The sequence below is a fragment of the Crotalus tigris genome, unplaced genomic scaffold, assembly GCF_016545835.1.
Source record: "Crotalus tigris isolate CLP2741 ecotype Arizona unplaced genomic scaffold, ASM1654583v1 scf7180000018925.3142382, whole genome shotgun sequence".
NCBI classification, from domain to species: domain Eukaryota; kingdom Metazoa; phylum Chordata; class Lepidosauria; order Squamata; family Viperidae; genus Crotalus; species Crotalus tigris.
This window is the reverse complement of record NW_024097278.1, coordinates 2,676,675-2,691,413: the sequence shown is the minus strand read 5'-3', so window position 1 is coordinate 2,691,413 and position 14,739 is coordinate 2,676,675. Positions and strand designations below refer to the sequence as shown.

The window sequence follows — 14,739 nt, the reverse complement described above, 5'->3', positions numbered from 1 at the left end:
TGGGGAAAAATAAGCTTTTTCTAAACATTATGCCATTTGAATGACTAGATAATTTACAACAGATCTTCAGAAGCCTCTACACGTCTGCGCTTATTCCTAATAGTTTTTGTTTATCTATTTAGTTCTTATGTTTGGAGGCTTTGATTTCTCTAATAAAAAAGAATTCAGAGTCAAATTGTCATTGCAATTTGGTGGGTGAGATTAGGCTAAAAATGGGGTGTATGTATTCACTTTGCAACTTTATTAATTGAGTGCTTGTTTCGGCTTTCTTTCAAAGCCAACCGCAAAAACATGTTGTTCAATCTTTCATGCTATTATGTTTAATTGCTGAGAAAACTGCCAGTAGATTGATTTAGCAGGGAGCAAGTTGTTAGTTTTTTAACATGTCAAAAGAATCATATTTTACCATAGTCTAGATTAGTCTTCTCTGCTAAAATTCTGGACTGCCACCTACTGACTATTTTAAACTTGCAGACATCTATTATAATGAAGAGCAAAACGGAATAATAGTTAAGAGCCAATTCAAATAGGCCTGGTGCAAAAATAACACTCAGCTATAAATATCTTTCATCTTACTTTGTCTTATCCCTGATTCAGATCAGATATAAGAAAGTCTTAAGTTTCTCTCATTTAGCAATTATTTTCCGTTAAGCAGTGTTTCTCAACCTTGACAATTTTAAGGCATATGGACTTCAACTCCCAGAATTCCACAGCCAGCATTGCTGGCTGTGGAATTCTGGGAGTTGAAGTCCACATGCCTTAAAATTGTCAAGGTTGAGAAACACTGCGTTAGAGGAACCAGGATATCAATTTTAGCTTTTCACAATTTTCCTCCATACCCAAATTAGCCTTTTTTCTATCTCTGATGAATGTATGGGCCTAAAAGTCCCTATTAAAAATTGTGTGTGTGTATGTGTGTGTGTGTGTATCTTTGAAAGAAGCTTTAATGTATCAAGCATCAATCTGTAATGTAATTCTAACACAATATTTTTCGTTGAGAAGAGATGCTGTAAGGATACTTTGCATTCCAATGGAATAGTGATGTAGAAAATACAACATGGATAAACTAGGACCAACAAAGCTGTTTTATATGAGTCTTCCATTATTATTGGAGGGGAAAAAACCCTAGCCAGACCAGCTTGTCACTTTACAAGTTAAAAAACTAGAGGAATCTTCACTCTTCGTGCAGTATGGAAATGCAACCTTTTGCAGCTTGCTCAGAAGCTAAGCCTTTCTGAAGTTGAGAAGTAAAAATGAATAAACAAGCAAACCACAGTGACAATCTGCTTCCCTCCAAGAAGATATATATTGTGTTGTCATCAGGACCAGAATCTAATTGTAGATATTATATGCTGCAACTGCTCTGCTTAGTTATCCCATCGCTTATTATTAAGTTGATGTATCTCTTTGTTTCAGGGTTCACTCAATCCCAAACAAGCCTTTGGGGAAATTAGATATAAAGTTTGTCTTTTAATAATTTGGAAGTCACGCACGTCTCTTTGTCCTAGACTTACCTGTTCCTAGAAACATGACGTCATACTGGCCGTCTTCAGCTGTCACACGATCCACCACGATTTGAGTCAGCCGGTAGTCCACGTTGATCTGAGTGAAGACCGGAGCCCGACTTGCTGGGTGGGCCGCCCTATGCATCAGGGGGTGGCGCTTGATGAAGCTGATGACATCATCGGGGAAATCCCTGGTGGACTTGACCAAGGGGTCGTAGGTTTTGCTTGGACACTGATGGAGATGAGAGAGAGAGAGAGAGAGAGAGAGGGAGAGAGAGAGAGAGAGAGAGAGAGAGAGAGAGAGAGAGAGAGAGAGAGAAGAGGTGTTTATGATCCTGGCTGGCTGCAAGGAACAAAGATAAGGGACCTGAATATTGTCAGCCTTTTAGTCACCCATGTTGGTTTGCTCCAGGACTACAATTAATCCTCGACTTACAACTGTTCATTTAGTGGCCGTTCAACATCACTAAAAAAAAGTGACTTACGACCCTTTTTTACACCTATGACCATTGCAGCCATCCCCGTGGTCACAAGATCAACATTCAGCCACTTGGCAACTGGTTCATATTTATGATGGTTGCCATGTCCCGGTGTGTATGTGTATGTGTGTGTGTGTGAGATCCCCTTTTGCGACCTTCTGACAAGCAAAGTCAATGGGGGAAGCCAGATTCACTTAACAACCGTATGACTGATTTAACAACCACAGTGATCCATTTAACAACTGTGGCAGGAGAGGTCAAAAAATGGGGCACATTCGCTTAACAAATGTTTCACTTAACAACAGAAATTTGGGGGTCAATTGTGGTAATCAATCAAGGATTACTTGATTTATGACCATCCCCACATTCTCAGGTCCCTCTCTTCCTTCAGAAATCCCAGTTTCAGGGGAGGAGGGGGAAGACGAATTAGGAAAAGAAGTAGGAAACGTAGAGAGTAAAACATGCTACAAGTGGAGGACCACCGGAGCAGATCTGCAATCTCTGCTAAGTTCAAACATCTTCATTGCTAAGTGTATTTGGTCCTGTTCTCCAGCCATTGCAGGTTTCATTTGCCTTATTTCTAAACATATCCAGTCTATTCACACAACCTACATCTTGCTTGCCGATCTCCTAAAGCAGTAATGGCGAACCTTTTAGAGACCGAGTGCTCAAACTGCAACCTAAAACCCACTTATGTGTTGTCGGGTGCTGGGTGGGCATGGCCAATTGGGTGGGTGTGGCCAATTAGATGGGCATGGTCCATTGTATGGGCATGGCTGCCGTGGTAACAGCAGAACTGGGTGGGACTAAAAAGTTGAATCAATCAATTCCAACTTTGCGAGTTCTTTTTTTTTCCCGCGAGAAGTTGAAATTGACTGATTGAACTTTTTTTTTTTTTTGCACACGGCGGCGGAGGCCTAAAGCGAAAAAGTTTTATAAAACCCAGCTGGAGGCCTAGGATTGGGGCGACGGTGCACGTGCCCACAGAGAGGGCTCTGAGTGCCGCCTCTGGCACCTGTGCCCTAGGTTCGCCACCACTGTCCTAAAGAGATCAAGAACACCCATGTTACAGAAAAGCTTCTGCAGTTTAACTGCCACCATTTGGGAATCTATTCTGCTCGTGAGAAATAATTTTCATCTAAAGCTGAAAAGTTAAATTGCTTTAGTTGCTGTTAGCGTGCAAAATATTAAAATAGTCTCTCGTATCTGAAAACACCTAGCTCTTAACAGTGGTAAAAGAGATTCTTGGCTTCACCTTCTGAAAGGATGTCATATTTTATTCTCTGATACTGTCAGGGGAAAAAAGGAAGTGCTAGAAACCAACCGGAAAGGATTCTGAGGCTGTCAGGAGCTAAAAGCCTTGGATTAATATCTAAATTCCTATTCTTGTAGTCAGCACCAGAGGGATAAAGAACCGGTTGATTCATCCAGGCTCAGTTTTCAGCTATGGCACTGTCTTATCCAGGGACTTTCAAAGAGTTACTCTGGCACTGCCAGTAGCAAACATTTAATTTCATGTAGCCAAAAAATTTAGTGAAAGGAAATGCCCAGATGTCTTCATTAAGTATTTTTCAATTGTTAATAAATATCGCCCTCTTCTGGTTGCTATTAGAAAAGCACTTGGATCCCGTTGAACTGTATTCAAAAAGATTTATATACATAATAAGCCTATTAATGTCTAAAAACCTTACAAATGCTTTTGTTACAGCCTCCAGTGTGGCTACTGCCTTGGAAAATAATGCAGTATCGAAACATCTATAGACGTGTTTTCTTAAATCCTGATATTTAGATTTCTCACATAACATTGGACTATTACAGATGCCTTGCAGAGATGGTGTGTCCAAATTAGACTATTACTAAATAAATTATCCATGCTCCAGAAATAAGCGATGACAATCTTTCAAAATGGACTAAGGAAAGATTGGTCTCCCTGGCCCTGATTCTTATTCTGGATCAAGGTCACCATATACCACTATGGATTGTGAATGCAAGGTCACACCAGAATATTAAAAGCATTAATAGCGAAAACAATAGCAATTAGAGTTATACACTGTTTTGTGGTGCCTCACAGCCCTCTCTAAGCAGTTTGCAGAATCAGCAAATTGCCTCCAATAATCTGGGTTCTCATTTTACCGAGCTTGGAAGTATGGAACGCTGAGTCAACCTTGAGCAGGTCAGGATCGAACTCCTGGCAGTGGGCAGAGTCAGCCTGCAATGCTGCCTTCTAACCACTGTGCCACCATGACTCTTAATTAATCCAATAGCTTTTTTTGTGCAGTTTGGAGAGTGTGCATGCGTGACAGGTAGGATGACATTTTTCAGTTAACATTGCTCTGGTTTTCAGAATCCTACTACAACACTCCAACCAGAAACTCTACATCAGTTTGATGAGGAAGAGCACGACTTTAAGACAGTGTTTCCCAACCTTGGCAGCTTTAAGATGGGTGGACTTCAACTCCCAGAATTCCCCAGCCAAGTCCACCCATCTTGAGAGCATAAGGGAGTATCAGATGGTAGGCTTGCTTATCTGTGGTCCCAATGGATATTAATACTCCATTATCTTCTCGTATTAAATGGATAATACCCATGTTTTCTCCCAAGGGGAATGATTACATACAAGAAGCCTCTTACATGAAGCAGATGGACAATTTATAAAAAAAAGTTGATGGTGCTTTTTGGAGTTGATGGATTCTCAATTTTGATACAGATCTTTTAAGGAAGTCCAAGCGGCAATCATCCTGTGCACATTTGCTCCAGGGCCAAATACACCATGTGGCAGATCTATTATGCTTAAATGCAGGAGGGGGAAAATTGGTGGGTTTGGGACGTGCTTGAGCACTTAAGGTTTGGCACTGCTTAGAGAACATGATGCATGCTGAAACTATCCCAAAAACTGGATGGAATCTTCTGAGTTGTTTGTGCATTTTTTTTAAATACCCCAAATTGTTGCCTAACGGTACTTAGGTAATTTTATGGAAGCATGCCACTTGCTTAAGTCCAGGCAACTGATTTGAACTTTGGGAAATCAGGAACATTTTTTTTTCTGATAGGGACTGGAAAATCAGATTAAGTTCTAATAGCTGCAACAACTGTCAAAAAAAGTGTTTCTCAACCTCAGCGACTTTAAGATGTCTGGACTTCAACTGAGGTTGAGAAATCCTGGTCTAACAGTTTAGCCCTACATAAACCCAACCTTGAAACCCAAGGGAAAACAAGCAGTCTACCCTTTCTTATTCATTGTCTTTGTTTATTGAGAGAGATGAACACATTTCTGTAGAAAGAAGCCATTATGTTCTCCAGATCCAGAGTTCATAGGTTAACTACTGAAAATATCCTCACATTAAATGAACCTGGTACTATTCATACACCAGTAGGATTAAGCTTTGGCCACCTAATGAGAAGGAAGGACTCACTGGAGAAGGGCCTAATGCTGGGAAAGAGGGAGAGCAACAGAAGAAGGGGACGACAGAGAATGAGGTGGCTGGATGGAGTCACTGATGGAGGCGTGAGCTTAAATGGACTCCAGAAGATGGTAGAGGACAGGAAGGCCTGGAGGAACGTTGTCTATGGGGTCACGATGGGTCAGACATACTTCGCAGCTAACAACAACAACAAGGATTAAGCTAAATGGTCTTTCTCTGTGAGAAAGAGTATTTCATGTCTTTTGAACACTGTTTCTTAGGGGAATAACATCTCCTTCACACTTCTCTAATACGAACTAAAATGTTGCTCCAGGTTGCCAACATGGAAAGCCAGAAAAAATTCCCATTTTGATTATGCTACAGCTTCTATTTGGATCCTGTCTTAGAAAAACCCAGCAAAGTGTGACAGTGTCCAGTGCTATTATTTTAAAACAGAAACTTGTGCAAACAAGCCTTTACATATCCCTTCCATATACAGAGACTGGAAAGTATGTTCTACTTGGAATAACAAATACCCAGAAATCATAAAGTACAGCAGTTCAGAAGACAAGAAAGAGGAATGTGTGCATTTATAAACATTTAACTGTCCTCGAAAAAAGGACCGCTGCCTGAGCACTGCTCCTGGTCATTATGTATCTATCACGTAAGATGGGAGGGCAACTGAATTTTATAATTAAATAAAAAGAAATATATTGCTGAAGGCAATTTAGTTTCTTTAACAAAGCAGAACAAAAGTTAAGAATTCTGTAGAGCAGAATGTTTAACCTCACAGTGGACACGGCTGAGCCTATTACAGAACAGCTGTGAAATAAAATAAACATTTCAACAACCTTAATTAATGCAAGCAATTGGGGTTTGGAAGGGAAGCAGCATTTTAGAAGTATGGACCTGTTCATATCCTAGGAGGCATATATATATATACTATAGACAATAAAAGATTTCTAAGAGGGGCTGCTGGTTTGTCATTCTGGCTGCTGCAGCCGCTGGAAGTTGAGTTCTGTCTTCCGCGTTCGGTTTCGTTCAGCTGGGGGATCCTGGAAAGGGTCGAAAGTCACCCTGTAGGGGCGATGAGCAAGGAGGGGACCCCCGCTTGACTGTGGGAGGGCAGCAGCCCTTTTGCTTGATCTGGGGCAGCTCTCCAAACTGGCGGAGGAAAGACCGGCCATAGCAACATGGCTCGTCACTAGACTGCAGACAGCCGAAGTCAAACTTATCACCAGGCACTTCTAAAGCAGCACGGATGAGACTGGGTGAGATCCGATCTTCTCTCTAAGATCCTAAGTATTTTTCTTCCTGTAAAACTGCCCAAAGTATTTTTCCCCCTGTGAGGAGAGGGGGAAGGGGATTTCTCTAAGAATAGCGGCGACTGACTACCCAGGGGAGCTAAAGCACTAAAAGAATAACTTTAATCTAATTGGATTTATATGTTTCTGAAACTTAGGGACCAAAAGTTTTCTTATTTTCACCAAAGACCTTTTTTTTAATCTATAAAAAAGAAATAAAATTGGAAAAAAGGACTATAAAAATTTTGGACTTAAAAAACCTTAAGCGGCACTAGAGACATCTTGTGGTGAAGCTTGGTATTACAACTTGTTATTGCCTAAAGAAGACTTGGCTTGAAGCCCAGACTACAGATAAAACTCTTTTAACTTTGATAAACACCACCTGTGAGGAGTTCAGCTGTAAAGAGAACTTCTGGGTGGCATGGCTGGCCTCCTTGAACTATGAATGTAAACTTTTATTGATTTTTAGAGCTGTATGTGGGGAATTGCCTTCCTACTTTTTTATCTGAGGAATATTGGTCATTATTTGAGATGATGGACCTTGGATTATAAAATCTGACTTGACAAACAACTACCTACAAACACATGAAATAGAGGTTCCATACCCAGCTATAAAATTATTTTCATTGTCTGATTTCAAAGTCCTCAACTTAACATACCATTAAGAGAAGATGGATGAAGACCAGGAAAAGATTCTTTCCATGTTGAAAGCAATACATGAAACCATCTTTTCAGCTTGTGACAAAATAAGGTGTTACAGAAAAGAACAAGATGTCAGCTTAGATATACAAATCCAAATTCCAACTACAACTAAAGAACTAATAACGCAGAAAGTAACAGAAGAAGTGGAACAATCAAATACTAAGACAGAAGACTTAATTGACCAACAAATACAGTCAATGGAATATCCAGAAAAGGAACTGACAACACTGAAAATGGAAAAGACTTTCTATATAAATCAGAAGAAATTTGAGGAGCAAGAAGAAGAACAGACTGAATGGAAGATAAACATAGTAGGACAATTATGGGGATTTGGAATAATAGGGAGACGATTTAAAGAATACAAATAGACTAGCCCTTCCAAAAAAAATGGCAACTAAATGGTCTCTCTTATTCCAAACAATATATATAATAATAGAGGGAGATTTATTTGATGATTTAAAAGTGTTGACATGGAAGGCTAGTTGGCAAAGAAAGAAAGCCAGAATAAGGCTGAAGAAAATTGGGGGTTTGATTTATCATAGGGAATTTCATATTACTAATTAGAGCAGTGGTTCTCAACCTGTGGGTCAGGACCCCATTTGGGGTCGAACGACCATTTCACGGGGGTCGCCAACCAAGGCTGTCCGCCATTCTTTCCCCCTTTTCTTTGGCCACGCCCCTGGCACCCGGTGATGTATAAGTGGTTGGGGGTCACCACAACATGGGGAACTGTATTATGGGGTCGCGGCATTAGAAAGGTTGAGAACCACTGAATTAGAGGATCAAAAGGAGAAGTTGAGATAAGGGAAATTTTGGTCATTAAATTTAAAACATTTGGAAATTAGTTGAAAATAAGGATGCTATTTGTTTAATACTTAAAAATTAGACCCAAAAGAAAAACAAAATATTATGAATATGTTTGATTTATTAATTAATAAATATATATAGTGGGCTTTGATTTATTAAAGGGGATACTGTATTATTAATTAATACATGTAATTAATGATGTAAGATGGGGGGAAATAGATACTTTTTAGGAAATAGAACAAGATTATACCCAAATAGATGTGTATTTTGAATATTAGATTCTGTTATGAATTGAGATAAAGGAAACTTTGGTTACCTAAAGCCTGGAAATTATAAATATCAAATATTAAATTTGAATATTGATGGGAAACTAAAAATTGGGAAAAACCAATAACAGGACATTGATTGAATGTAAAAGTAATTAAGATATGTATAAGCTAAAAATATTGATAAATGTAATAATGATGTTTTTATTTAGTTGATATAATAAGATATAATATCAACTAAGGATGGCTTAAGCCTGCTTCATTTATCAGCACAGAGGTATAGGATGACGGCCATGCCATAAGAGCTGAGGCAGAAGAAGAGGTCCCCAGGGCATGCTTGTAACTGGGCTAGTTGGACACATGGTTAGAGGGTGATCTGAGGCTTTTAAACCAGGATTTGTTTAAATGCCCAGTTGTGCAATTGAATTAGAAGAACTCACCCATAATATGGCCTCTTTGTTTCAAGAATTAGAGAGAACCAGTTTTGTCTTGTCATGAAGGCACCGAGTTAGAAAGCGGGAGACCCTGAGTTCTAATTCTGCCTTAGCCATGAAAGTCAGCTGGGTGACCTTGGGCCAGTCCCTCTCTTTTCAGCCCAACCCACCTCATAGGTTTGTTGTTAGGGGGAAAACAGGAGGAGGAAGGTGCATTGAGTAGGTCTGCCACTTTGAGTTATTTGTAAAAATAACAAAGGCAAAGATAGAAATAAACCTATAAATAAATAAAGTGTAAAATAGATCAAAGACTCCTGCGAGTCCCTTGGACTGCAAGGCGTTCAAACCAGTCACTCCTAGAAGAGATCAACCCCGACTGCTCTTTAGAAGGCCAGATCCTGAAGTTGAAACTCAAGTACTTTGGCCACCTAATGAGAAGGAAGGACTCACTGGAGAAGAGCCTAATGCTGGTAAAGATTGAGGGCAACAGAAGCAGGGGACGACAGAGAATGAGGTGGCTGAATGGAGTCACTGAAGCAGTGGGCGCCAGGTTAAATGGACTCCAGAAGATGGCAGAGGACAGGAAGGCCTGGATGAACGTTGTCCATGGGTTCACGATGGGTCGGACACCACTTCGCAACTAACAACAACAACAAAACAGATCAATATGGGTTGTTGAAAAAATCATGACTGACAAAAACTCCTTTAGGATCACATGCATGTCAATCATTGCTCAAAATCGGGGGGGGGGGAGAAGGCAGCTGGATCCCCTTTTTTTGTATTCCGGCAAAGTTTTCATTGTGCAGTTGTGGTACACAACCCCTGTGCACAAGCCCCTTTGTGGAAGCTTTACAAACAGGAAGAGGCTTGTCTCTGAACAAAGTGCGTTAGTCCAACACTGCACTGCCATGCAAAACACACAACTAAAGATCCAGCAAAGCACCCACAACAGCAAGAGGGATACTTTCTAAAAATCCTCCCAATCATTTTCTTTAGTCTTTTTAGAGAAAATATGTTATATTCTAGCCTGGGAGTACGCCCATTGTTTGGGATTATTGGAAGGATTTAGTTAAGGGTTCTTATTATGCATGGCACATTCATCTAAACAATGAAGAAGTAATTTTAATACCCCAATCAGTAAAGGGTGTCTTTACCAAAAAATCTGATGCATAAAATCTCAAGGTACAGGATGATCCCAAAATGTCATCCAACTTTGCCGTGAAATACAATTCATTACATGGATTCCTTTAAAAAAAAAAAAAACACCCTTCAATATTTAAAAGCCATTTTCCTTCCAAAGAAATCCAGGCAGAGTTTGTCTGAATTTTTATAGACTTCATGCCTACAAATTACATTTAATTCCTTCAATTTGCTAATGGCCAATTTGCTGATTTCTTTTTGGCACTCAACTGAGAAATACGAAACGGTGGGTTTTTCTCAAGCAAGATGCCAGTTCAGTCTGCAAAGCAATCAAGAATTAATTCAGAATTGTCTCTGAGCTGGGCTGTAAATTGTATCTTATCTGTTGTGCATACTTCTGCCTCTGAGTAATGCTTTGTGCCTCCAGTGGCCGGCCAGACATCCACAAGCAGGCAAGGAAAAGTCCTCTTTCTTTACTATTTGTTTCTCAGAGGAATTTCATTGCTAATTTAGGAACTTCTATTTATACATCCTTATTAATATCCACTGCAGACGCTCTCTATCATCACATTTTGACACAATACATTCCATAACTGAATTATGGATTGTGTTGTACGTCTCTATGGGCAAAGACTTTCATGCAATGGGACTTGTGTCCAGTTTGAGAAATAGAGAGAGAGAGAAACTCTTCTGGACATCCCCAATGATCTTATCAGAGGCAACTCAATAAGTGAAAGTCTCAGCTGCTTCTTTATGAAGCAGTCTTGCAATTTCAGTCTATTGCTGTCACAGAGTTCTGGGCATCTCCGCAGACTGAAACAGCTGGTAGCCAGGTCTGATGCTTTTGAAGTATAGTCACCTGATATATATATTTTTTTTGACCCAAGACATTGCCCTGGATTTGACCCACATCCAGTAGCAGCAGCCTTTTATCTATGTGCTGGGAAGGAAGGAAGGAAGGAAGGAAGGCAGGCAGGCAGGCAGGCAGGCAGGCAGGCAGGCAAGGAAGGAAGGAAGGGAAGGAAGGAAGGAAGGAAGGAAGGAAGGAAGGAAGGAAGGAAGGCAGGCAGGCAGGCAGGCAGGCAGGCAGGCAGGAGGCAGGAGGAAGGAAGGAAGGAAGGAAGGAAGGAAGGAAGGAAAGAAGGCAGGCAGGCAGGAAGGAAGGAAGGAAGGAATTAAGGAAGGAAGGAAGGAAGGAAGGAAGGAAGGAAGGAAGGAAGGAAGAAGGAAGGCAGGCAGGCAGGCAGGGCAGGCAGGCAGGCAGGAAGCGAAGGAAGAAGGAAAGAAGGCAGGCAGGCAGGACGGGAGAGAAGGAAGGAAGGAAGAAGGCAGGAGGAGGAAGGAAGGAAGGAAGAAGGCAGGCAGGCAGGAAGGGAGGAAGGAAGGGAGGAAGGGAAGGAAGGAAGGAAGGAAGAAGGAAGGAATGAAGGAAGGAAGGAAGGAAGGAAGGAAGCAGGAAGGCAGGCAGCAGGCAGGCAGGCAGGAAGGAAGGAAGGAAGGAACGAAGGCAGCAGGCAGGAAGGGAGGAAGGAAGGGAGGGAAGAGGAAGGAAGGAGGAAGGAAGGAAGGAAGGAAGGAAGGAAGGAAGGAGGAAGGCAGCAGGAAGGCAGGCAGGAAGGAAGGAAGGAAGGAAAGAAGGCAGGCAGGCAGGAAGGGAGGAAGGAAGGAAAGGAAGGAAGGAAGGAAAGAGGCAGGCAGGCAGTAAGGCAAGAAGGAAAGAAGGAAGGAAGAAGAAGGAAGGAGAGTAAGGAAGGAAAGGAAAGGAAGGAAGGAAGGAAGGAAGGAAGAAAGAAGGCAGGCAGGCAGGCAGGCAGGAAGGCAGGGCAGGAGGAAGGAAGGAATTAAGGAAGGAAGGAAGGAAGGAAGGAAGGAAGGAAGGAAGGAAGGCAGGCAGGCAGGCAGGCAAGAAGGAAAGAAGGAAGGAAGGAAGGAAGGAAGGAAGGAAGGAAGGAAGGAAGGAAGGAAGGAAGGAAGGAAAGAAGGCAGGCAGGCAGGAAGGAAGGAAGGAAGGAAGGAATTAAGGAAGGAAGGAAGGAAGGAAGGAAGGAAGGAAGGAAGGAAGGAAGGAAGGAAGGAAAGAAGGCAGGCAGGCAGGAAGGAAGGAAGGAAGGAAGGAAGGAATTAAGGAAGGAAGGAAGGAAGGAAGGAAGGAAGGCATCAAGGGGCAAAGTCTGACCAAAGAGCAGGACTTCAAGGTCCTTTGAAATCCCTCTGGGTTTAAATTCCAGAGGATCCCTCATTCCAGAGGGCGTAAAATAGTAGGCAGACCCTGATACGCTTTAGGAACTCTTTATTTATTTTGTTGACTTTTGGTAACCAATGTTTGCCAAAAAGAACTCCTATGGAAAAAGCTGGTGGGATTTTCTCTGAAATACTAGTTTTTAAAATGCAAGCAGACAACAAGTATTAAATGCTGAAGCTGCGGGGGAAATCTGGGAGTTGAAGTCCAGATGTCTTAAAGTAGCCAAGGTGGGGAAAAATCACTGTTTTAAAGTAATGTAAGAAAGTTGAACTTCCATTAACTCACCTGATGTTTAGTTATGAAAGGGCTTGCATGCAAGGAAAATTGTCAGGAAGCAAGCAAGTCAAGGTAAAATTGATGTTTTTCTTTCTTTCAAAGAAAAAAATATTTTTGTAAAGGAAGACTGGGCGCTCCAGCTACTGCCTGATTCTGCTGAGTTCAGGTGACATCTAGAATCAGCTCATGTTCTGCTTAACGTTGGCTCTGCTCTTAGCCTAGGATTTGCCTTCAACATTTAGTATCGTATTTCTCTCCAAAACATCATTTAAGCTGTTAAAACTAGGGAAAGAAGGTTTGGGTTATTTTTTTTTTCTTTTGATAAAATGCAAAAAATTCCCCCCACCTCAAAAAAAAAAAAAAAAAGAAAGAAAGAAAAGAAAACAATCTTGAGTTGCTAAAGGACAAGCAACCATGAAATACAACTGAGATTTACAAGATTCAGGGAGGGGACAGATTATTTAATCAGCAATGATTCATTTGGGAGGGGAAAAAAAACCCCAGAATACAATAAGGGTGGATGAAGAGAAAAAAATTTGCAGAACAAAAACAAGTGAGCTTTCTTTTTAAAAAAAAAAGGAAAAAAAAAAGCATAAAGTCTAACTGGAGACACAAACAATCCACATCAGAGCAGTATTGAATGTGTGTCACACTCTGAATGTATATTTATATTTTAACATTCTAAAATCAGTGTGAGAACAGTGCCCTGTGCTTTTTATTTGGGTTTTTGATTGCCCCTTCTGGCTTAAAAGGAACCAAGAGAACTACTTGATAGAGGCAATGACCAGGCTCAAATATTCTCCTAAAACTGTCCTCCCCCCCCACAATAGTTCTGAGGTGGGTATATCAGAAAAGCTGCCCAGATGTTCCTCACATCAGGATGAGAATCATATCCAAGCCAGTCTCTTTGCAACGTTTTGCTGTTTCTGCACTGTTTGTATCCCAGAAGAGAGAGTCACATGGATAAAATCAAGAAAACGCAAGCACCAAATAGGCGACATTTTGAAATTTTCCTGAGTAAATGCAAGTGTTAGGAAAAGCTCACCTAAAAAAGTGCAACATACATGCGCAGGCAACACTACTTGTTTTTCTACTTCGCCAAACTGGAAAACAAAATGACGCAGATTTGCTACTGATCTTCTGATACATCAAACTTTTAATTCTCCTTGTGGGGCTGATATTCACCTGCCTCATCCTATTCTACCCAGTGTAGTTTTCGATCAACGGTCCCCACGGAAGTTAACAGCAGAGGGCAGTGGAGGAATTGTTAGGATCCTGAGGAAAGGAGCCTCTTTTTCCATCTGTGAAGGCCACATTCAGAAACCAGGAGAAATATTTTGCTAAAAGACTGACTCTCTCTCACAGCCTGGAGGCTGAGTGGCCCTGTGGCCAAACAGAAGATAACATCTCGTGCTTAAAAGAAGCTAAAACGTGTCCTAAATAAGTTAAGTGCTTCATTTGCAATTAGTCTTGAACGAATATGGTTCACAGCCCGTTTCTTTGATGCACTCAAATTACGATCACACGCTTCAGAATTCCTAGACTCAAGTATTTCATTCATTTCCCTGCTTTTTCTACAAACATTAATTAGAAATCAGCAAACAATGAACTATAATGAACTAAATTAGAACAAAAAAAAAATGAAGTGTGGCATTAGATTTCTATATACCAGATGAATTTCCCATGGTTTCTATTTAAATCATTTTAATATCAAGTATTTGCTATGGTTTTCCCAGTTGCAATGTGTGGCTGTGAAAGTTGGACCATAAGAAAGGCCGAGCGCAAAAGAATTGAGGCCTTTGAACTATGGTGCTGGAGAAGACTCCTGCGAGTCCCCTGGACTTCAAGGCGATCAAACCAGTCAGTCCTAGAAGAGATCAACCCTGACTGCTCCTTAGACGGCCAAATCCTGAAGTTAAAACTCAAATCCTTTGGCCACCTAATGAGAAGGAAGGACTCACTGGAGAAGAGCCTAATGCTGGGAAAGATTGAGAGCAATAGAAGAAGGGGACGACAGAGAATGAGGTGGCTGGATGGAGTCACTGAAGCAGTAGGCATGAGCTTAAATGGACTCCAGAAGATGGTAGAGGACAGGAAGGCCTGGAGGAATGTTGTCTATGGGGTCGCGATGGGTCAGACATGACTTCGCAACTAATAACAACTAAAATATAAAGTATTTAAAT

The 14,739-nt window shown here is 41.1% G+C and overlaps 1 protein-coding gene across 6 annotated transcripts in view; it reads right to left on the bottom strand.

The window, feature by feature from the left end:
• Positions 1-14,739, bottom strand: part of SEMA3D (semaphorin 3D) — a 135,921-nt gene that overhangs the window by 26,218 nt on the left and 94,964 nt on the right. For all 6 annotated transcript variants that reach the window (XM_039357520.1, XM_039357515.1, XM_039357516.1 and 3 more), the window contains one exon: positions 1,515-1,737. In XM_039357520.1, the coding sequence (XP_039213454.1) occupies positions 1,515-1,737 (223 nt within the window). The remainder of the gene's footprint in view (positions 1-1,514; positions 1,738-14,739) is intronic.